This window comes from Lissotriton helveticus, chromosome 9 (assembly GCF_964261635.1).
Source record: "Lissotriton helveticus chromosome 9, aLisHel1.1, whole genome shotgun sequence".
NCBI lineage: Eukaryota > Metazoa > Chordata > Amphibia > Caudata > Salamandridae > Lissotriton > Lissotriton helveticus.
In genome coordinates, this window is record NC_136070.1 from 737,056,884 (window position 1) to 737,082,460 (window position 25,577).

The window sequence follows — 25,577 nt, forward strand, 5'->3', positions numbered from 1 at the left end:
ACAAATCGACATAAACCATATGGCGGGCCCCACCTTTGGCACTGACATACTTGCCTATCAGCAGAGTCAAATTAAGTGCCTGTTCGGTGGTCCCTAACCCCTCTCGGAACCCAAACTATAGGTCAGATAAAATCCCGCTATCGCCTGCCCACTGCTGGAGGCGTTCGAGAATAACTCGACCCGCAACTTTACCTAATGAATCGAGCAATGAGATTGGTTGATAGCAGGATGTTAACTGACGGTCCCCTTTTTAAAAAATGGGTACTAAGATCGACTTTGACCATGACTTTGACCATGATTCCAGGAGCCCTACGGTGCACGAAGCCTGCAGGACCCTAGTTAGTATTGGAGTCCAGAGGTCCGGATTTGATTTGAAGAAGTCGATTGGGACCCCATCCGGGCCTGGAGCCTTCCCATTTTTACTGGCTTTTAAGGCCAGAACTACTTTGTCGTGTGTATACCCAACTATACCTGAAGATCGCCTCCACTGAAGACATTAAGTTCCTTAACTCAGTCCTGCTGGAAATACAAAGCTGGTTGACAAGTAATCACCTAAGCTAAATGCTCTTAAAACGGAATTCTTACTGATCTCACCCCACAAACCTGTCATGGAGCAATGGCTGAATCAGCTGACTGCTCTTAACTGTAGACCGCACCTTGTAGACTCGGTATCTTCTCTGGGTATTATTCTGGGCAAAAGCCTGAACATGTTGAAGCACATCAGTTCCCTCACCAAAGAAGCGAACTTCCAACTCAGCCTACTCAGGAAACCCAAATCCTTTCTCCCTGCTCATGACCTAAAGTTTGCAGTACAAGCATTAGTGATCTCAAAGCTGGACTATGGTAGCACAACACTTTGCAGCCTGCCTAGAGTGAGGACAGCTCCTCCTAGGGCTTCCCTCAGTTCCGCTGTTAGGCTCCTAACTGGTACAAAAAATACCACCACATCTCTCTGGACTTGCGGGACCTGAATTGGCTTCCATATGAAGGTCGTTATACATTTAAAAATTGCATGGAAGCCTCACAAGGCTATCATATTCAAGACCTCGCTGTACCTCGCTCGGAAACTGGATCTCTCATGCGGTTCTAGAGCCTCCAGAAGTGCCAGCAACCTTTTGCTAAAAACCACAAAAATTCAAGAAAAAAAAGACCTATAACCGAGCCTTCTCAGGGATGGCTCAGAGGATCTGGAACTCCCTTCCACCCGAAGTCAGGGTGAACCCCTCCACTGTCTTCTTCAAAAAAGAAGTCAAAGGACTCTTGATGAAGAAATTTCCTCCTTAGCCTGGCTCCTTCATCTGGTTCTGGGTCCATACCTGTTGACTCTAGCCCAGCCACCTGGTTCACGAGTTTCTTGGACAATTCTAGACTGTGATCTTGTCGCGCTGTCGATTCTGTTGTGTCTGTTTTTCCCTCTGGATAATGTGTGTCAATTTTAGACTTTGATTTTGTTGCCTTGCTTTTTCTGTTGTGTTTACTTATAACCATTGTGATGCATAATCTTTAAAGCGATCTGATACCCTCAGAGGTCATGTGCGCGCTATATAAAACTTACAAAATAAATAAATGAATAAATAAATCTGGTTCCCTGGTAAAGATAGGGTTCGCCTGTCGGCATGCACTACCAAGCTGGTAGTAAAGACAAACATCCAGGGGCATGCAAGGAGTCATCACCAGCAGCTCACACAGTTCAAGAAAGCAATAAATGTCACCCAGAGACTTCAGCGGCATACAGTTTATCTGCTGGCAGCATCATGCTCCAATGTAAGTTCTGCATTTGCGCCAGTCGAAGTGCTGGTGAGTACAGTAGTGGATAGGTGGGCCCTGCTTCGAGGCCCATCCCAGGCCCTGGTTGTGCACCGCACTGTGTCACTCTTTTCCCTCTGCTGCACTGGGGCAGAACAGAGGGCAGCTGACAATGAGCAGGGTGCTACATTATCAAGCTCAACTGCTAAATGAGGTGTAAAAGGCTCAAGGTGCAGCCAATAAAGTGTCTGCAAGCAGCAGCAGTAAAGTTTCATATCTTGTGCACTTAAGCCTCCCTGGGCAAATGGTAGGGTCAAGATTTCCTATGCAAGTCGCAGCTGTCCGCCTCCCCAAGATAGCATCACTAAAGTAGATTGTATGAGTGCAAAAAAGACAGTGGCGTGGGGAGGTTAGAGAATAGATAAAGGAGTTTAGGCAGGACCACCATTTTGGCAATAGCAACTTTCCCAGCCATTGTCAGAGGTATGCCAATCCAACGTGCAACTCTGTCTTCTAGTCAGGTGACCGTTCAGCCATAATGCTCCCTCCACAGTTCCCCCAAGTCTCTGCCGATCCAAACCCACAGGCATTTCACCATGGAGTTAGCCCACCTCAAAGGAAAGTCAATGGTAAATTGCAATGTAGCTGTCTTGAGGGGAAAATAACTGATTTACGCCAGTTTATATGGATTCCTGTGAGACCACCACCTCAGAGTAATTCAAGCAGGATTGACGCAAGATGCAGTTCGGGAGTCCAAACTGAAATTGTGACATCATCTGCATACATTGAGACCACCAAACTGCGTGGGGTAAAATTGAGTCCACGCTCAGCATGGTGCTGCTGGAAGCGGGCTTCCAAGGGCTCCCTGGCTATCACAAAGAGCACGATTGACAACGGGCAGCCCTGCCTCGTACCCTGCTGATCTGAAGTGTGAGCGAGACTACACCATTCACCCGAATGCGTGAAGCCGACTTGGTGTATGCCAGCTCTATCCACCAAAGAAAGCTGGAGCAAAGTCAATGTGTCACAATAGGAAAAATAACAAGCATTGGCATAGCCAATAGGTCTTGCTTTTGGGACCTTATAAGTATTTAGTTATGCAGCACAATATCCTTGATGCAACAACGTCAACTGTTGCATGGTTAAACACTTATAAGGTCCCAAAGGCGAGACCTATTGGCTATGCCAATGCTTGTTTATCATCCCTTCAGCCCATCTAGCCTTTTAAAGACATGGACGCGTGCCCCTTTGCATTACATTCGAGTTTATCAGATGTATTCAATCACAAACTAACTTCCAACAATGGGGTACTTCTACTCCCCCTATTTCCTTTGAAAGATGCCGTACACTCAAATGCAGGTTTAATATTATCTTAAATTAAACATTCCTGCTATATGTTTTTTTTAACAAGTGTTTTTATTGAGTTTAGCAAAAAATGGCAACGGACAAACATTCTTACTAAATGTTAATTAAAAAATGTTGGTGCTTTTTAGATCTGGCATAAACATACAACTTTTGTTTAAAACGTATATATATAATGGGCTTTGAGTCAAAACACTTCATCTACTGGACTCTTGGGTCAAGGCCCTGGGGTCATCGCCTGCCTGTCAGTGTGTACGACCAGGGAGAGAGCATCGCATGCCTGTCAGTGTGTACCACCAGGGAGAGAGCATCGCCTGCCAGTGTGTACCACCAGAGAGAGAGCTTCGCGTACCAGTGTGTACCACTCGGGAGAGAGCATCACGCCAGTATGTGCCACCACGGAGAGAGCATCACCGCCAGCGTGTACCACCAGGGAGAGAGCATCGCGTACCACTGTGTACCACCAGGGAGAGAGCATCACCTGCCAGTGTGTACCACCAGGAAGAGAGCATCGCGTGCCAGTGTGTACCACCAGAGAGAGAGCATCACCGCCAGTGTGTACCACCAGGGAGAGAGCATCGCGTGCCAGTGTGTCTCACCAGGGAGAGAGCATCACTGCCAATGTGTACCACCCCTGAGAGAGCACCACTGCCAGCGTGTACCACCAGGGAGAGAGCATCACCGCCAGTGTGTACACCAGGGAGAGAGCAGTGTGTACCACGAGGGAGAGAGCATCACCGCCAGTGTGTCTCGCCAGGGAGAGCATCGCCTGCCAGTGTGTACCCACAGGGAGAGTTATGCCTGCCAGTGTGTACCACCAGGGAGAGAGCATCGCCTGCCCACCACCAGAAGCAGCTCTACTTCCTCCTCCCATTGGTTGGTCCTTGCGCTGTGAAGTGAGCTGCTCATGAGAGGACGGGGCACAGGGGCATCTTTGCAGGTATCCACAAGAGGATGTGGACTAATGGCCGGAGCTGCTGCCTTTGGAACTGGGGAACCAGGTTCACGTCCCGTCCTCGGCTCCACATCCTGTGATCCTGGGCAAATCACAAACATGAATCTGACCTTGGACTTCACTGGTGCTCACGTAAAGCGCTCCAGGGCCCCTGGGCCGTGCGCCGAGTTCACACTTGAGTGCGGGGAAGCCGTGTGTGTGTTGGGGGGTCTGCCACCCCAGCGCCATTCAAAGCCACACCATTCAAAGATAAGGGGACTGTTCTAAAAGACAAAGGGAGGCTCGACCCGGGCCTATGCAGATGGTGTGCTGATTACAGGTCGATAGGGGGGCCTTTTGTTGGGGAGTGTCCTGGGGGTGTGAAGTGGCGCCTGAGTGGAATAGCCCCGCCCTCCGGTCTGATCTCAGCTCACTCCCTCCTCTGCAGTGTAAAGGAGGCCCTGGCACCCATTAGAAAGATGCAGGGGCTGAGTGGGGCAGGAAGAGTGGGCAACGCCACCATGAATGCAGCATATTCACAGCCACTGGAGTCCTGGGGGCATTTTTACTCAATGCCAAATGGATCTGAGCCCCCCCCCAGTCTTGGTCCAAGCCTCGCCTCCCTGCCCTCAGCCTGAACTGCCCCTCCGGCTCTGGCCTTTGCGTCGCGGGTTGGGGGGTGCTTTCAACACATTTCTATTTATTTTGGACCCTGTATTCAGTTTTATGAATGAAAATCCTCCCGCATTAACAAGACCACTTAACGCCCCAATGCAAAACGTTCAACAAATGATGGGAAGGGGGCCATGCCCTTCAGACGATCCGGGCGCGTGATCTTTCTATGTCACCCACACCAAGCTCGGGCCATCGTTTGTTGAACTTTTTGCATTTGGGCGTTAAGTGGTCTTCTAAATGCGGAAGGATTTTCATTCATAAAACTGAATAGAGGGTCCAAAATAAATGTGTTGAATGCACTCCCCACCCTACTTTCTGCCCAAGGTAATTTGGAGCATTAGCGAAGGCAGCAAGGATGCTGCTCTGCTATTTCTAAAGATGATAGTTGTACTGGAAGAGGTTTCACCAGACATGCCTTTCCACATAATATTGAAGCCTTTGGACGTTAAAGTGCCGAATTGAGAAGGCTGGGAAGTGGTTATCTGTACTTTTTTTTTTAAGCAAGACTCTAGTATTTTTTTGTATACTTTATTTGAAGGTATTGGCCGTAACAGCACGATTGCAAAAACAGTTTGATCCTTGCACATCATGGTGGACCATCGTCACATTCTGTGGACCAGCACAAAACTGGGGTAAATTTGGTAACAAACAAAATTCACAGCGAGGTCTCAAGTGTGTGTCTGGGAGATCTTTGGCCGACGCTGCTTGGAGGGGCTCCTGGGGGCCTCCCCGATCTGATGGCACATGGTAAAGCCTCCAGAAGGAGCCCTGTGCGGAGACCTACGCGTCTGCCTTTCTTTCAGTTAGACCTGCGGCGTTTTCTTTCCAGCAGTCCCCACACCCCGGCGCAGGAAGCGCTCTTTAAGATTACAAACTCTTGCGCACTGGTGTTTCACGGGCGTGCAAGCACCGTTTGACCTCTGGACGATTAAGGCCCATTGCTCCCCCTTTCATCGGAAGCTGTGGTGGTACCAGGGCCCACAGCTCCTCTTGTGACACTGGCTGAGCTGGGGGCATGCAAGGCGAAGAGGGGTCTGTTATGCAACACACAACCGCCCAAGAGTGGGTGAGAGCAGACCCAGCAGGAGCGCCCAGCAGCACTTCATTTGCTATATGTCGTATTGTGTATTTTGTTCATGCTCCAGTGTGCGGACCGTGTCTGTTTCTTGCCACATAAGAACAGTGAGGAGCTTCGAGGTCCAAACTGTGCTTTGACCTGAGGCCCGCTGGTGCCATTCATAATAAACATTGAGGGAACGGCGGGCGTCGCATACAGGAAGGGGAGTGGCCGCCTACAATAATAAAGAAGTGAGAGGGGTGGAGGGAGTGCTGCCGAGTGCAGGGACACATAGCGTTTACCTTGCGGGAGCGAGCGCGATAATTGCTAACACGTGGCACCGCTGCTCGCTCCTGCAAGGGAAACGCCAAACGTGCACGCGTTACAATAGAAAGCAATGCAAACGTGCACGTTTTTGGCCAAGAAAGCTGATCGATTCCAAGAGGTCCCCTCCTATGCAGCGCATGCGTGCTGCGTAGGCGAGACCTAAAAATGGCCATTCCAGTGTGTGAAAGGCCTTAGTGGCATCAAGAAATAGTGCCCCTGGGGGGAAACGAGTGAAGCAGTGCGAATAATGTGCGCAGGTTGTGTGCAATGGAACTTCCTGAAACATATCCTGATTGGTCTGGCAGGGCAAAAATGGGGAGGCGTGGTTTCAGCCTGTCTGCCATGAGTCTGGCCAAGATTTTGTTGTCAATGTTGATCAAAGGCAGTGGCCTATACAAATCACACTGGAAGGTAGATTTATCAAGTTTGGGAATTGTCACTATGAGCGCTTGTCTTAACATCTGAGGTAGAATTTCAGTAGACGAAGCCTCCTCGCACATGGACTGCAAATGGGGGCTAGAAGCTCAGCTTATGTATTGTAAATTTGAACTTTGAGACCATTTAAACCAGGAGCCTTCCCGCCAGGCATACTCTGAATTGCGCCTATGGTATCCTCAGTGTCAAACGTCATATCAGGATATTGCTTGAGTATTGTCCAACCACAGCTGCTTGATGGAATCAAAATAGTCACCCATCGCATCAGGAGTGGCAGTATGGGTGGAGCCGTACAGTCAGGAGTAGTATTGGACCATCACCCTGATAACATCCCCATTACATGATGATAATTTCCTTCATCTTCTTACGAGTTCAGTTATATAAGTGCTGTATTGCTGTCAGAGAAGGCTCGCAAGAGTTTTCCTGGCTGGGTCTCCCTCCCCAAAGTGCCTTGCACAAGCCTCCTTATATAGGTAGTGAGTTTCCTTCTCGCGTCTACGTTATATTCAATACGTTTATTTTGGATCTGGGCTATGATCCGTGTGCCATTAATTAAAAAGTAGGAGCTCTCCAGGTCCCTTAGCTCCTACTCCAGAAGGAATATGCATCAACCATGTCCTTCCAATAATCATAACCTTAGAGGGACATGTTGGTTATGAAAGAAGAGGATTAGACCAATTCAGTATGGGTCAGCATGAATTTGGTGCGGTAGGATTATTTAATCTGTACAAATAAGATATTGGGTCAGATAGATTATAACCAGTAAAATATATAAATGTACTTTTCTGAGTCAACGAGCTCCCCTATGATGGTGTCGGGCAATGCTCAGATTGTGTATAATTAAAATGAGGTCTCTGACTATTGGTTTACAGGGATTGAGTCATCCTACCACCTTAGTACCCATGAGCCCAGGACCGACTAGATATAGTGTCTCGCTTGCTCTCCTACTCACTCACAGAGAAACAAGTGATTAGACACTCCAGAACACAACACTCCCGAATTTCTCTGGAATTGCGGTTGCAAGACACACGCTTTCGCTCACAATCTTGTACTTGTCCACAATTAGTTCTGACAGAGACCCGAAACAGTTTAAAATATTTATTTTAACTAACTTGCTCTAATATGCAGGATACGTGCAACAATAAGCAGAAAAATGCATAATACCAATAGTGTCAGCATAGCAGCTAATCCATAAATCATTAAAGGAGATATTAACATGAAAAGACAGTGTAGCCCAACCTCCCTCCCCTTGCGTAGAATCAGTATTATTATAGATTAGAAGATCTCTGGGCTGTGTCTGCAGACCCCATACCTTACAATATAGATGGTAGATCTACATCATAGGTGCTGTCTGGCTCTACTCCCTGTAAAGGTCCCTCTCCAAGTGTGTGTCCCCTATGCATGTATCCCAATAAGACCAAGGTACGAATTCCCAACCAACAACTGCATTGGTATGCTTTGTCTAGGTGCAAGGGCCTGACCAGAACAGAATAACAAGGGGCATTGTTTATCGACCTTGCTAACAATGTTCAGACTAAATCCCAGGAACCTGCAGAGAGTGAACACAGCAGTCAGTTCTCATGTGAAAAGTACGAACAAAGCATTTGCAGAAATAAATCCATGTAGTAACATGCGCAATACAGGGTACTGCATGCAGCATGCTCATGCTAATATAGAGAAGGCGACAATGTCCACATGGGCCATGTGTCATGGTGATAGAAATAATCATTGTTGCAGAGGTGGCCGCCACACTCACCCTCACTGGCTGTATCATCCACCTTAGTTCACTTAGTTGCCAGTGCCCAAATTTCAATGCCAGCTTGGGGTCAGTAAATATATGCATTTTACCCTGAACTGTGACTCGTAGTTGAGCTGGCTATAAGAGAGCATGGGAGAGTCCCACTTTCATCAAAAGTCTTTTGGGAGGTAGGACGTCTTTGCATGCACTTTGGACAGCCAGTGTGAGGTTTTGGTATATAGACAGCTTGTTTCCTTGATAGTGGAGGTCCCTCATTTCATGTTAATGTTGTAGGACCATATCACCATCTCTGTAATGGAGGAGTCGAATGGCTATCGGCAGCACTGGGTCAGCAACGAGGGCTAAGTGAGTGGTGACCCCGCTCAACTGAGAAGAGGCCACTGAGGTGTTTTCCAACAAGAGAGAGCAGCAAGTCCTCCACAATAGGTCTGTATGTTTCCCATGGCGGTGAATTCCGACAACCCAAGGATTCTGATCTTATTTCTTCTGGAGTGTGCTTCCAAATCTTCATTTTTGGCCTGGATTATGTTCACCAACTTTCCCATGAGCAACTACAAGTTGAGCTATCATCTTCAACGTCAGATACTCTCTGCTCGACCTGGTCCAGGCTATCATCTTGTTTTTTAAGCTTATTATTTGTCCTGTCCATCCAAGCAGTAAGGGTGTCAATTCTGGAGTCAATCGTGCCAAAACTGTGCCACATCTCATTCTAGTGCATCTTGACATCTGAATCCCGGCAGCATCTGCAGTTGGCTGTCTGCAGCCTCTGTGCTGGGCCCCTGCATGGCTATCTTCCTCTCAGAGAATATTTTTGCTTAGCAGCAATCATGTTTTCCCATGACGGGGTCTTAAGTCCTAGTACTGTAAATGGAGCAATTCAGTGATCCTCATAGCACTCAACGCACCAACAGGCACGCACGATCGGCGGGTAAGACCTGGACATGGGTCCTGTCACAGCGCAGGTTAGGGTACTGCAAAACTGTCCACAGGTAGCAAGAGGCAGTCACAGTGGGGCGGGCATGCTGGAAGTGGTTGACGTTGACAGGCAGAGTCCAGCCACAGATCGTCTTCTAAGGGGCACGAGCAGACCCAAGTCCATCCAGAGGCTCCAACCTCTCACTGGCAGCAAGCACCTCAGCTTCCCCCGAAGGTTAGGCCTGAAGACACAAGCTCACTGAGTGGCTCCACATCTCCAAACAGGGGGCGCTGTATACCCCCAGGCCATGGAGGGGTCAGGTCCAGGGAAAAGGTCAGTGGAGTAGTAAAGGGCCTAGGCCCAGCTAATCCCAGCTTGGTCAATGAAGTAGTGAACCCTTCTTGTTCTGTAGGCCAAGTTTGAAGGGAGGCACCCCCAAAGCAAGAGTCAGAAATTACCAGGGAGTATCGCAGTCTACGCTCCCCCAACATCAGCCGAGAACATGATGCAGCACTGTATTTGAAGGCCAGGTGGGCTCAGGCTCAGTAAGACCCAGCTTGGTCCAACTGTCAGCAGGCCTTCTCACCGAAAGGCCAAGAAGAGAAGGGGGATGCAACCCCTAGAAGAGACTTGGAGGTGAGCCAGGGGCAAGCCACAACCTGGGTGCAGCACTAACCCTGAGGCCTGGTGGGTCCCAGGCCCCACCGGCACCCTCACCTCCAGTCTGTTGGGCCACCAGCACAACATACAAGACCCGCCCAGGACCAGCAAGCTCCATTGACGGCGTGTACAGCCATAGGGCAGTCATAGCAGCAAACCGCTGGTGCGGGATAGCTGGCAGCGCCCTCCCAATGCGCAGTTTAGCCACCACTCCCACCTCCCCAACAGTCGGCGGGCACAAGAACACTCAGGGGCAAATCATGCAACCAGCCACTGCCGCCGGTGCTCTCGCCGTTGGTAGTCGGAGCCCGGATAATCAGTAATGTGCACAATGCTCGACCCTCCTGGAGACACTTGGCGCAAATTATTGGAAAGTTAAATGGCATTTATAGTAGGGTCTTTGATGTAGAGCTGGCCCGGCCGGCAGACCCACTCTATCTGGGTGCCATTCTACAGTGCGGCTCTTCCTGGCTGTTCCAATATTAGTTACTCTGAACAACGGAAGCAAGTATTTCTTTTGGTAGCCAAGTAGATGCGGCAATAAATACATTTTACGTTCAGCTGTTTTTTCATCCTTATTACATAACTACATATTCTCTGCCCTTTAACCATGATTTTCCAAGTACTCTCTATTTGAAGAATAGGAGTACATATTATTATTGGTCTTAAATAAGCATATTTCGTTTTAAGCTCTGAATTAGTGTCTATAGACTGTTTCTTCATGCAGTATGTATTCTGAACGTATAGGCAGTACACTGAACACCTATTATGTCAGTTTTTAGCATTTGTTCACATTTTAGTGTTCATGGAAGAGAGTGTTCCAATTCATGACAAATGCTCTTTGATTACTGTTTTATTATGTTTCCTAAATGCTGTCAATGCGTTAGTGGTCCAAGAAAAATTTCACTGTAAATAAGTTGGTATTATCCTCCTCAATCATGCCCTCATAAAAGTAAGGAGCCAATGTAATGTTAACCAATGCAGTCATTGAGGTAAGTCCTAGTTCAGGCCTCATTAAACAATGGGGCACAGACAGATCTAAGATTCAGTAATGACATATACTTCTATAAATATATTTTTTTAATCTGTCTAATGTTTTTATGTGAAAGGCCAATGAGCCGTAGAGCAAAAGGGGCACTTGTTTTCTATTAACTTCCATCATAGAGGATGCCATCTCCCATGCACCATAGTTCTGGAGAAGAGTTTTAGAGCATTGTAATTCTCAAGCTTTAAGAGCCCAACTTCGGCACGTTTATGTTCCAAGCATCTTCATTATCAATGCTACCGCAAGGTATGAATAATTTGGGACTTGTTCAATTAAATAATTACCTAGTACACATTTAAATCTTAAGGTGTGCATTCCAAATGATATGATTTTGGTTTTAGTTAAGTTGACTACTAATATATTCATGTAGGAGGTTTAGCCGTCATTGAATGTTCATTTGGGTCGGTGAAAGAATCACCAGATCATCTGTGAATGCTTGGTAGCTAATATTTTCCTGACCAGGCTTTGGGATGTATTCTTCAGAATAATTTACACTCTCTGGTAAAACAGCTATATAGATTGAAAAAAAGGGGATTCAGAATGCAGCCCCTTTTTAGACCATTTACAGTGTTGGTTTTGGGTGTAAGATTCAACCCATTTGTTAAGTTAACTTGCACCCATGTATTTTAATTCAGTTAAAAATATGGTCAGGTGTTATTGATATCCCGTAAGTGCAATTTGTACCATAGTAGATTCTCCTGGACTATTTTGAATACTGTAGAGTAGTCAATGAAACAAGCAAAAAGATAATGCTCCTTTTTAGGCCTCGCCTGAGCCAGCGCATGCATTGCTCTGCGAGACATTTAGTATTGGGGTTTTCAATGTGCTACCAGACGCTTTTGCTGGCCTCAAGCTCGGGTTACGCACGCGCGCAGCCGCCATCTGCCTCCCTTCCAGTGCTGCTTTGCTCGTGGGCACCCTTACAGCCCGCGATCACTTTCACTTTCGCAGCTGCGTAACTTTCACGGCCGCGCTGCCAATGCTTGCTTGTTAGACCTCGCGTCATTCCCAGGCTGGCTATCCGCCACCCTCGGGACGCTTATTCCCACTTTGTCATTTTCCCGTATCAGCTGGAGGCGCTGGACGGGAACTGGGCCAGTTTGCTATCGACTTCTGGTAAGTTACGCTGCCCCTTCATGGTTCTCCCCCCTTGTCGTCACCTCCTGAGCGGCGGTGGCGGTTTATCTTCGTTCCCGGCCCAGTCCCACTCTTGTGCATTTATTCTGTCCAGGGCCGTCAATTCTACGTATGTCCTGTTATTCCGGTTGTTCTTTCTATGGTCTTGGGTCTTCCCATCGAATTTTGGCAACAGGGCGTATATTCTTTTCCATGGTCCAAGCTACTACATTGGGGGGTGCCGGTGTTATTCTCTCCCTGCAGCATTTTCTGGTTCTTGTGTGCAGTGATATATCTCCCCATGGTATCTGCCTTTTAGGATACAGTGAGGTTGTTCTCTCTGTCCCATATATCCCAGGCCCCGCTTTCTGGATATCTGGCACATTTGTGTTTCTTTCCAGCCCTGGAAGGGCCCCAGGCCACAACCCGAGATCGCTCTTGCTTCCGGACCTTCTGCTGCCGGATCAGGTGGTTTTACCTCCGGACTCCCACGTCACCGGACCCAGGGTTTCTGTTAGTACACCTATATGGTTAGCCCCAGCCTCATCCTTAGCAATCAGGAAACCATGACTTTGGTGACCTAGACTCCAGTTAATCTCCTTTCCGTTTTTTCTAGGCTCTGGCCATAACTTCTAACATTGTTATTTGACCGATGGGCGTGTTTGCCATCTTTCTTGTAAACCAGGTAGACATCGTTTTTGTTGGTCCCTTTTTTCCTTTCATGTTTTTTATCTTCATCGTTCTACTCTAATCACTGGCCTTCATACGGTTTGGGTGTGTTCACCATCTCTTTTTCGTTCCTGGCACTGATGTTTGCACAGGTGTATTTTCTACCCTGCATTGTGTCATCCTCACATCCTCTCCCTGCAGTGCTCCCTCCTCCAGGCCCGTCCTTCCCTCACCATCATTTCCCGCTCTGCTTCTTCTCGCTGCATCCTTTGCCATTTTTCGCTACTAATTCTATCCCTGGTCATGGCTTCTCCTCACTACGCTTCATACCCACATCTTCACTGCTGATTTTTTCTGCCCTCTTCCTTGTCTCTCACTGCCCGGTCTCGCCCCTGATACGTGCACATACCATGCTTGCGTATCTAATCACCTACAAAGTAAACCCAGACTTATTTGCTTTGTCAGTGCTTGTTGCAGTGTGGTTATAAATGTCTTTGATCTTTTGAAAGGAGACGCTGCTTGTCTGGGGAAAACCACCTTACCCGTACTTTTCAAGGGTTGTCAACTCTGATTCTTCACTGGGCAAAGTTTAAACTGTATTCAATGTTTTGCTAGAGTGTTATTAACTTGTCTTACTTCAACCAGTAAAGTGAATCTATCCTACAATAGACACATGAAAGGTCAACCTTTGTTATCACTTGTGACTTAATCTTGGGATAGGTTGCTTGTTAAGTTATGCCTTCATTAGGACCATCTCACCTTCATTAGGACCATCTCCCTTTCAGAGGTCCGCACGAAACCTGTCTTCTGTACAATTCTCAGATCCGCAGTGAAAATCGGGAATAACATTCTTTGAGCACCAGGGCAACTTTAAGGCAACAGAGTGCTGTAGACACTGGTTCATTCATACATACATTCATTCATGCATTCATTGATTTATATGTTATCGTTGTTGAACTGTAGGACTGCTTCCCTTGTCTTGAAAAGCTTACTTGGTTGGTGACAGCAATGTGGCTTGGAAAAGCCAGCCACACTTAAGTCATTGTAAAAGGAAACGGTGACATAGATCTGAAGATGGCACACGGCCATGGTCTTCCGACACGTGCAGGGCATTTGTAAAGGGACTCGATACTGCTTCCGGCAATGAAGTTTGTGTTGGTGAAAAATATAGCATACAAGATGTTAAACCTTCTGTTGAGTCACTTAGAGCTTATATTAGTTCCTCAGGAAATAAAATTGATCTTAATAATGGACCCAGGCGAACTTTTCGTAGGCCAGTTCAATCCTGCAAACATTCTGTGTTATGTTTATTAAATGGAATTCCCCAAATTATGCCATTCCTCCACATCATGTAGTTTTTCCGTCTGCTAAAAGAAAATGTCCTTAACTTCGTGGGGAACAGCCCTGGAGGAACCTCTTACTTTCCGTTACTTCTATTCACAATGGTGCAGGCACCCACCAATAGGTAAAGGGGTCCTTTAATGTCTTCTTTCTCTACCAATTTGAATAGTATTTCCCCCTATAACTTGTTTTTCTCTCTATTGGGCAGTGGAACCCCTTGAGCATTTTTTATTGGTTTAGATCTAATGGAATCAGATGTACTACCTTTGTTAATAGGCAGAATCTCATAATTGGGATTAATTGTGTATTATGTCCTACACATATTAGCACTCCTTGGAGTTTATGAATCAAAGAGTTTATATTAGCTATTTCTCATAGCAACAGCGTGTAATTGAAACATCCAATCTGTGTGAAAAAACATTGGAAGCAATAGATTTGCAAATCCAACTTGATTTGGAAATGTATTAAGCCACCAGTACTCTGTACACACCCTTAGTTCTTACCAACAGCGGTGTCAACAGTACAGTGTAACCATATCATTATCGTTTTCGCTCAGTCACGCCCAGGTTAAACCATTTATCCAATTGGTTTAGTCAGATGGTTTGTCCAGTGAATTCAAGTCTGTTTAATGTGCTTGAGTCACCATCCTCGTGGAGTGCCTAACCAACACTCTACATGCAATCTAAGAAACCTACCCAGAGCTGATATTTGAAAGACTGTCAGACTGCCGTCTGTTCCCACATTCACCAACAACTATTTGGCCGGTATACGTGCTAGAAGAAAGGTCTGAGTGGATTTAAAAGTGTCTGTTTCCTCTTTTTGCCTCCCACGACTTTCTGGAAGGTGAGGGCAATGCTTAATAGGCTGCCAATAGCCTATAAATCTGAAAGAGACAAATTCTACACACAGTATTATTTACCTTTAGCTTTAGTCTGCGCTTGTTCTATTGCAGATTCACATGAAATGTGCCTTTCATCCCAGGGGAGGGTCCCGGTGCTTTGATGGTTTCAGGGGATGTGATCAAAAGTAATTTGAGTCACACTAGAAGACGAAAACACAGATTTTAAAAAGAAAAATTATATTTGTAATTCTTAACCTTCTCATTTTCTGGATATACTTACAAACTCATCACTTTACCGGTAAGTGCTTTGTTGCCTTTTTATTAGGTTCGCACAGTATAAGTACTTTAAATAAATAAAATAACATTTGAGTCCCAATAGTAGAAACCATGAATATGCATATCATATGCCTCTGTAAAAGAAGAAGGTGCTATTACTGGTACATACTATTTTAATTTTGTGTAGCATTCATGTTTTAATGGTTTGACAGTAGCATGTGATACCTTGGACTACAGTGTGATCATGGAAAAGCTTTATCGTGCTGGTAGCAGATATTTAGTTATGTTTTGGTGTTAGATAACATGGTTAATGTAGGTTTTATTTGAGTATTTCCACTTTAATGGGGTTAATTGTGGGATTTCTGGCGTCTCTTCTTTAAGCTCATTAGTATTTGTTATCAATGTTAAACAATTGTGAATGTGATTAGGGGTTTTCAAATTCATTTGTAGGCTAATGAGACATGAACCTATTAAGAAGATTTCAAGTTCAAATTCAAACTTGGCCCAGCATATGAAAACTTTAACAGCCAACCTGAGCGACATTCTCAGTTTTATGGTATTAAGCTACCTGCAACTCAACCCAGAAATAAAATCATTTTTTCAATTCTAATATGTACTACAGATGTCATCAGTGTGAAAGATGTGCTCTTAAATCAAGGGCACACATTCATGAAAAAGAAGTAGGGTAGGTTGGAAAATTCTTGATTTGGATATACTTAGGTTAAATGGGTCACCACACTCATTTTTTAAATCAAGGATTTCAAAGCCTAAGGATATCCATATTCATGGTAGATTGCACTGTATTTCTATAATTGTTTTACCTTTGAAAGTGTGACTTCTTCCTTGCTCTGAGGCCTTTTACTTGCCCAGCCACAGGCAATTTATCTCCTAAGGTCGAGGGCTTGCCAGGACAAATGAGTGGCTCTGGAGATATATAAAACAGGAGCATACACATACAATACCATAACAAGGCAATTGTAAAAGTGCATGTTGCATTAGCATCTGATTTTGAAGTGTGTAGAATTCTAGTTTTCTGCACAGTATTAAAGTTAATATTGTGCAGCTTTGAAAGCTGCAGTCATTCTTGATGACAAAACTTGAAGATTCATGGCCCACATGCATCAAAGCAAAAACTGGTCGCAAACGGGCAGATTCTCAGAACCTGCCCCTTTGCGACCGGTATTTTTGCATTTGGGATGCATCATCCCAAATGCAAAAATCGCAATTTAAGTAATCTCTAAATTGCGATTACTTAAATTGCGATTGCATTTAAGGAATTAAATGCAATGCATTTAAGTAAAAAAATACCGATTTCGCTAATAGGGGGAGCAAATTACCTTGAAGTTGAACTTTATGGTAATTTGCAAAAACTTATAAAAATGCACTAAAGTGCATTTTTTAAAGTTCCATTTTACACACACACACATGCGCTTGGGGCATGTGTGTGTGCAAGATGTACTCATATGCAGATTTCAGGGGTGCAACAGGGTGTCCTTTTTACACCCTAGTAACCAAACAGAGCCACCCAATATTCCCACGGGGACTGGGTATCACCAATAACAAACGCAAAATGTCCCCGAAGGACACACTCATATAACAATTTAGATATTTGTTGTGTCATTTACATGAACACTTATTTGAAGTAATCATAGCTAAATGACAATCACAATTTATCAAAAATAGTCAATTTTAATCTTTTGTACTTTCTGTAGCAGTTTTCACAAATAAATAAATGTCTGGCAACACAATACTACCAAACTAGTGATGTGACATTTGGTGGTAGTACACAGAACACTTTTCGCATCAACTATAGACAATCAATTTAACCATACAACTGTGAATAAAACACAATCTGTTGTTAAATTACAGTCAAGAACACATTGAATCTTTATGCAAAAAAAGTGTTAGGCGTCGACGTTTCGGTCCCCCGGTGGTCTAGTAGATCCTTGGGACCATCTTCAGGACAGAACAGTTGCACAAAAACATCTGATACATAAAAACAACAATGATAAACATCAGTACCCTATGACACAAAAAGAGCGTCTGTGCAGTCAGCTCACACCACAAGGAGAACAAACGGTGACTACACTTTATTCAAAACACTATAAAAAGCCCAAAAACGTGCCACCACTGTGAATACACCTTCAACAATAACCCTCGGGGGCTGTATGTTAGAGTTATTAGTTAATGAATTACTCGATCAAGGAGAAGCCTACTCACGTGTATTAAAAATCAGATCTAATCATCTTCTGAAAAAATCAATCAATTGACTACTTTTGATAAATTGTGATTGTCATTTAGTCCCTATGATTACTTCAAATAAGTGTTCATGTAAATGACACAACAAATATCTAAATTGTTATATGAGTGTGTCCTTCGGGGACATTTTGCGTTTGTTATTGCTTTTTACACCCTGGCACCCTTGAAAATGCATTCTCAATTTGCGATTCTCTAATTGATAATGGCAAATTGAGAATGTCTTCCCATTCAGTCCTATGGGCCTCTAGGCCCATAGGAATGAATGGGTAGGTATTCCTTAATTGTGACTTGTGTGTACTTTTAAGTTCTTTGTTTCTGGCTTTTGTCATTTGATAAGTTTGATTGTTAAAATATGCATGTTGTATCTATATAACCGGACCCTAACTCAAAGGCAGCAGAGCACTGTACAGATACAGTAGCAAAGATACTGTTAATGTCTAAATACAGTGCCTTCCACATTTTTTCTAGAGATTGCCTTGCTGCGTGTACTATGCTACAAACGGTGAACTAAATCCGATTACATATGTTCAACTACTTAGCATGGCAACGCTAGAGCTCATCAGCTGCTTACAAAAAATGTATTATGAAATCAGACACTGGTCCCCTCCGGGAAGTGAAAGCCTCATCTTCCTTGGCAATTTACATATAGTACTTATTGTGAAGAGTACGGTCAAATGCATTCACTGTACAGTGGTCTCATGAGTACCCAACACTTTGTATCATATCACAAAACAGGTGCTCCAAGAAAACAATACAGTGCAAGTGAAAAGAGTGAGTGGAAGGTGCACACGTAATATATACAAAGACTATATAAATACCAGGGCTAATATAGAAATAGATTACAATAAAGATTTTGTTGACTGTATGGTATACATAAAATCATAATTCTAAATATTTCTCTAGTATAATTGTCGACGTTTCAACCCTAATAGACTGAATTTGAAAGGGTCGTCATCTGGACCAAAGACCTAGGTTGCAACCTATAGCAAACGATAATTGCAGCTTACTCACAGACAGGACTTTCACAAAGAACAAATCTTACTGTTCTTGGCGAACGAAGTAAAACACATTCGAGAGATTGGTGACAGGACACTCCTAAAAATGTAGAGCTAAAGTGATGCTTGGTTTTCTAAGAAACTAGCAATATATACACAAATACACACATATACACACAAAAGATTTAGCCTCTCTCATTCACATTTGGTTTGTCGGTAGATTTACCTACAGTGTCATTAAGGCATTGATACAGTTTTAGAAAATAATTCAGTCATTGTGTTTTTTGCAGCTATTTTAAATTATTAAATAATGTAGTCATTTTAAATTGCACCTACTGGAATGAATGGAGTACTGAGAATATATGTTCCCTACACCTGAGTGCTCCCAATTTGCTTTTCATTCTGCCCAGGTTTGACAATGTCGTAAATTATATGAGTCCAGGATCCTGATTCTATTAGGTCTTGCTAACCTTTACAAAGCCAGGAAGTTTGAACTAGAAGTTTCACGATATCTGCAGATGCTGTGTCAGGAAGCTTTGAAGTTATTTGCCTTTATTAGTGCCTACTGCCACTAGGTTCTACAAAAGTAAGTTCTAATTATTGCTCCTCATGCAGCCTTAAAGAAGGGAGTCTGGAAATCGGTTTGGAAGCAGGATGTAAAGAGGGGGGCAAGTTGCACTTGGCAGTAGAATTGAATTAGGCTCCATACAAATCTATCAAGATAATTCGACAGTTTGCAGAACCTTCGAAAACATTTTTTTGCTGGCTCTTTGTCTCTTAGAATGTTGTTCCAATACAAAAAGGAATTGTTCCACTGAGGCCAATATGTTTAAGTCGATAGATAGGTCGATTGATCGATCCGGGACCTAGATAAAGTGCAAAACATATTGGCAGCATGTTAATGCAGATAGCCTGCAGCAGCAGTAGTACTGTCTGTCTGCCAGTAGTGACCGCGATGCCTGCAGAGTTGATAAAATGTCTTTAAGGAATTTCAGGAATCAAGTCGCTAGCTGATTTGGTTCACCTCAGCAGGCTAGCACAGCGTCTTGGCAGGTCCTGATGTTTATTACTCTCCATATTGGGCACAGCCAGAACTTTCTTAGCAGGAGCAATTTTTCACAAAGACAGATAATATGGAAGAGGGATTCTTCTCCCTTTGCACAAAATCGACATTTCCTGTTGTCATCCTCGAGATCTCTGTGGCAAAACCAATTGGTTTTTAATGGGATTAAACCGAATCTTAATCTCATTAGCTATTTTTTCCTATCCTTGCCAAGCGGTTGTGAGAGATAGGCCGGAGGAACACCTGGGGGCAGATGTACAAGCCCCTTGCGCCACTTTTGCGTCACTTTTCCCATGTTAAAAGTGACGCAAAAGTGGCGCAAGGGGCTTGTAAATCTGCCACCTGGTTCATACAACACTACTGCCAGCTTCCGAGTGCCTTTTATCTTCAGAGTCTGCACATCCTGTTTCCTCAATATTAAATGTGCTTGTTTGACAAACAGCTTAGATACAAAGCCCGTAGAAAGGTCACTTGTCCACATCTCACAAGCCTCTAAGGCATTCAATGCGGTGTTCAAGTAACTATTCCAACTAGTCTGTGAGTTTTTGTTACTTCCCAGATTTAATGTTTTAATGTATCTTCTTCGCCTGCTTCGCTTTGAGGCAATAAGCTAGGAAAGTTGCCTTCAGTATCAAATGCTGCGGGAACAGGCAACATTCTAGCCGAAGTTGGGCATGTGAGGTACAATCAGGTAGGGAGATGATTTTTCTTTACCAGGTGAATTGAGTTATATCCAGCCAGTTTGCCAACTTATCTCTGAATATTGTTGCACCGTATCAGATAGTGGGTAGGAGCTTGCAGACCATCACTTTTAGGAGGGGCTGTAAATCTGGATTCACCATTGATTTTTGTAGTTTATGAAATGTTCATGTCAGAGAATTTGCTGATGCCTGCTGGGCCTGGATGTGCAGTGCAGTACGACCCCTACAACCAACCTTACCTCCAAATATGTTTAGGTGTCCACAATTTCAATCGCTCTCCCCTGGATGAATCAAGCTCTCCTTTTTGTAAATCTGTAGGAAATGATCATAACCTTCGGTTTTGCAACATTAATCTTTAAGTTGTTGGCTTTGCAATAAGTGGCGAGTGCACATAGCAGAAGTAATTATGCCCCACAAAAAACAGTGTAGTCTCACTGGGTATGTGGAAGCGCATTGATTTTTCATGTCACCGTCGCACATGGTTGCAGACGTAGTTCTCACATTTCAAATTAAACTTGAGAGGAGCTTCTGTTTACCATACACTTTTGATTTGAGTTTGCGATACGGTGATATTCTACAATAATTTATCAAAACACGAGTATGCATGGTTTGGGTTTATATTTTCCTTTTTACTTAAGGGAGAAATTAACATTTCTGTTGCTTATTTGTATATATATTAATACACTCCTCTGTCATTTATGTTACTTCAGCAGATGATGAAACCATGAGGCGATATCATACTATCGGACATTCTGCAAGACGTTCTGGAAAAGCAACATCTGAAAATATTTCTGGACTAACCAACTTGAAGATGGGACAAAAGCAAGAGAATGGACTACAATCTGGAAACCAACTATGGGCTGAAATTGTGGACGCACGAGGTAGAGAGGAATCTACTAAATGTGCAACAGGGTTTAGTAATAAAGTACATCTCAGTTTTCATCAGGAAATTTCTGACTCTCAAAGATCAGAATCCAGTAACGAATTAGGAGGTAACAGCTATCAAGAAAAACCATTTACATGTCAACGAAACATACAGAAATTCAAGAGTTTAAATTCATGTAATGAATGTAAAAAAACCTTCAGTAAGAAAAAATATCTCACAGAACACAAGAGAACCCATATGGCAGTAAGACCATACCAATGTAATGAATGCATAAAAAGCTTCAGGAGAAAGTACAGTCTGCATGTACACAAACGAACACACACCGGAGAAAGGCCTTATCATTGTACTATATGTGACAAACGTTTTACTCAGAAGGGAGCTCTCAACAGGCACAAGCGGGCACATGTTGGGGCAAGACCTTATAATTGTAATCAGTGCAAAAAAAGCTTCAGTCAAAATGGAAATCTTATTGCACACCAGAAAACGCACAATTCTTCTAAAATCAGAATTATCACTACTGATTCTGTCCAGCAGAACATTCACTGTATAAATGATTTTGATGTGGGTTTAGCACTAATGTAATAAATGAAAGACATGCTTATTTTAATCAACTTTTTGCCCCTCACTACAAGTTCTGGTATTAGCCCGAGAGTGATATTGCCATTTCGAGGCATGTGGGCTGCTGAATTTATATCTATGCATAGATCGCCGCCTAGTGTTGGGTCCGGATGATTGCACATTGTTGTCCTGGAAGAATCTTCAAAGTATCACGAGATAGGTGGCTCCTCCCCTGGACTACAGTGCGCATGGGCATCCCCTCCATGCTCAGATTGTTTTTTTCCGCCATTGGGTTCGGATGTACTTTTTAACTCAAGTTCGGAATATATACTAATTACTCTTTCTCAAGGCCAAAAGGCCTTAGGGGCGTCGGTATTGTCTTTCGTCGGTGCCATTTACCTTCCAGTTCTTTGAACTAGACTTCGGAAGACTTTTTTGCCTTTCGACAACAAAGGCCCCTCGACGATCGACGATGGAACGGAGTCCGTTCAAGCGCTGCCCCGTCTGCAACTCTAAATATCCACACATCGACGTGCACCCGCTGTGCAACAAATGTCTCTCACCGGACCACGACGAAGACAGCTGCATGGCCTGTTCGAAATTCAGGTCAAAGAAAACTCTCCCTCTTCGACGCGCTGCACGACAGTCGGCGCGGGAATCGGCGCCGGACCCGGAGAACATCTTCGGTGATGACGATGAAGAACATGTACAAGAAGAGGATCCGGAGCACTCGGATCCTGCGTCGGAGCCAAACTCCACCTACAACGAGGACGAGGAAGAACTCTACGTCCATGATGAAGACATCGTCGAGGTAGGAGACGACGTACAACCTATCGGAGCCGTCAACGACGACTCAAGCGATGAGCTAGGCCCAACCGCAGTAGCGGGGCCTCATAAAGACTCTTCCACGGCTCAGGTCGAGGCATCGCCGGAAGGCCTTGGCCAAGATCTTCAACACCGTTCTCTAGTCCCGCTTCCAGGCCCGACTAAGAACATTTCCAAAGAGCCATCGGTCGATCGACCACACTCAGTGGAGAAATCGAAACCGAAACCAAAAGACACGAAATCGAAACCGACACTGGTTAAACCAACCATCGGCTCGACGGCTTCGGAACATTCCAAGTCAAAACGTGCACTCGACCCCTCGGGATAGAAAGGGGGCGTCGAACCAAAGATCGGATCGACTGCGCCTGTGTCTGCAGTAAAACACGTCACGCTCCCGTCGACGTTGACTTCCGGTTCCAAAGATGGCGGCTCTTCAGAAGGACTCGAGGCCCAGAAGCCTATCGATCCGAAAACAAAAAAGCCACCGTTGATCAAAGCCTTCGACCCGAAGCCGAAAGTTGGATCAAAAGACACTACCGCGTCGAAGCCCAAGGGCGTTCCTGCTGCGCAGCAATGGCTCGAATCGACGCACGGCCTCCGACGCACTGAGCTGTCGAAGTCGGTCGAATCAAAGACACCGACTCCATCGAAGAAGATCAGCCCGGCGCCGATGCTTACGGCGCCGATAAAGTTCGGCCTACCCCAACAGCACGGCCTAAACCTATTCAACATGCTCAGGCTACCGACTCCTCCAAGTCGACGTCGGTTGCCGCACCCACTCAGCCTCGGTCGGAAGACGTTGTGTTCCAGCCACCGTCCCATGACGAACAGTCAAAACTCTAAATCGACTCCGAATCGGGTCGACTCACCATTTACAAGCATAAGATCAGGCCTGAAGCGCCTATGGAACATTATAAGATACCACTGAAGAAAAAGAGAGACTCTACCGCCTCTCCTGTTCTTTATGAGCCCATGCAATCATATGTTTAGGACTATACCTACTCTCCCACTAATGTCACTGAGGATGTGGAGGAAGGGGACAATGAGGACCAATTTAACTATCCCATGGATACTGATCAAGACGAGTCCCAGCCGTGGGCTGACACTGTGGACCCTGCTGAGCCACACACCACCCCTGATACTCTTTCATATGCTATCAAGCCTTCGCCTACTGAAGATACGGCTGCGTTCAACGCACTGATTGAAAGGGCGGCACATAACCATGACGTAGATATGCACGCTGACCCAGTGGAGGAAGACTTTCTTTTTGATACGTTCTCCACATCAGAAAGGTCTATAAAAACTCTGCCTATGCTCAAAGGTGTGCTCAAACATGCAAGTGACATTTTTAAAGAGCCCACTAAAGCAAGGGTGGTGAACCCAAGAATTGAGAGGAAGTACCGGCCTGCGCCCGTGGATCCTACCTACATCAAGGGCCAACTCCCACTGGACTCCTTAGTGGTGGCAAATGCTCGCAAAAGAGCGAACTCTCAGACAACGGGTGATACTCCTCCTCTGGACAAAGAGTCCAAGAACTTAGAGGCCTCTGGAAAACGTGTGGCAGCTCAAGCTGCTAATATTTGGAGAATCTCCAATACCCAGGCCCTGTTGGCATGATATGACAGGGCACACTATGACACGTTAGAGCAGTTACTGCAACACCTGCCAAATGCTTAGAAGGAAGGGGCAGAAATGCTTCTACAAGAAGGGAAGTTAATCTCCAACGCGTCCATTAAGTGCCCGTTGGATGCAGCCGACACAGCAGCTAGGGCCATAAACACTAGTGTTATGCTCAGAAGGCATGCCTGGCTCCGCATCTCTGGATTTAAGTCGGAGATCCAAACTACCCTGCTCAATCAGCCAGTAAACCCTGACTTCCTGTTTGGTCCGGAGGTGGACACCACTCTTGAAAAGATTAAGAAGGACACTGAAACTGCGAAATCCATGGGAGCTCTGCATTCTCAACAGTTCAGGGGCAGTTCCTTTCGTCGCTCCGCTAACAGGGGAGCCTCAAGAGGACAAGCGTCGCAACAAGCCCAATACACCAAGGGGGGCACACAAACCACCTATAACAAGAACAATAGGGGTGGATACCGTGGGAACAGCAGCAAGGGCAGAGGGCGTGGAAATAATAATACCAGATCCTCCGCCACTAACAAGCAGTGACGTCTTGTCACTGCCCCCGACCATATAACACCGGTCGGGGGGAGACTCCAGCAGTTCCTGCCAGTCTGGGAAAGCATTACCACGGACAGGGGGGTGAGACAACTTATACAACACGGTTATTGTCTAGAACTGACCTCCACTCTACCCAACATACCCCCAAGCCTCCATCCTATTTCCGCCGAGCACATGCACTTATTGCAGCAGGAAGTCATATCCATGCTGCAAAAAGGCGCCATAGAACTCGTGCCTTTAGAACAGCAGGGTACAAGGGTGTACTCACTGTACTTCTTAATCCCAAAGAAAGACGGGTCTCTGCGGCCCAGTCCAGACCTCAGACCTCTGAACCAATACATCCTGTCAGAACACTTTCACATGCTAACATTACAGCAAGTTCTGCCGTGGCTCAGGCATGGAGATTTCCTAGCAACATTAGATCTGAAGGATGCCTACTTCCACATTCCCATTCACCCCAGTCACAGGAAATATCTCAGGTTCACCATCAACAACCAGCATTACCATTTCAAAGTCCTGCCTTTCGGGGTCACTACAGCCCCCAGAGTGTTTACGAAGTGCTTAGTGACAGTAGCCACGCATCTTCGACGGCAACACGTCCGTGTCTATCCGTATCTGGACGACTGGCTTGTACAAGCAAAGTCAGCCCAGCAGGGTGCCGACCACATGTCCCGCACAATTCACCTCCTACACAGTCTGGAATTTTCGCTCAATTACCAAAAGTCCCATCTTCACCCCGCACATGTACAGCAGTACCTAGGCGCGGAAATAAACACACTCGCTGCCACAGCGCAACCCAACTCAGCGAGAGTCAACAGCATGCAAGCGCTATTTCAAAAATTCAGGCCACAACACTCACTCCCGGCGCAGGTGTTCATGCAACTGATAGGCATGATGGCCTCCTGCATCTTTATAGTCCCCCACGCGAGGCTACACATGCGTCCGCTTCAGGA

General features: G+C 45.3%; 1 protein-coding gene across 5 annotated transcripts in view; it reads left to right on the forward strand.

Annotated features, from left to right (window-relative positions):
• The window catches only part of LOC144782951 (uncharacterized), a 250,662-nt gene extending 228,878 nt beyond the window's left edge, over positions 1-21,784 (forward strand). For 3 of the 5 annotated variants that reach the window (XM_078662177.1, XM_078662180.1, XM_078662179.1), the window contains one exon: positions 20,888-21,784. In XM_078662177.1, coding sequence (XP_078518303.1) covers positions 20,888-21,645 — 758 coding nt within the window. In that variant the 3' untranslated portion in view covers positions 21,646-21,784. The remainder of the gene's footprint in view (positions 1-20,887) is intronic. The other 2 variants (XM_078662178.1, XM_078662181.1) reach the window with 1 other exon arrangement.
• The last annotated feature ends 3,793 nt before the right edge of the window (positions 21,785-25,577 follow it).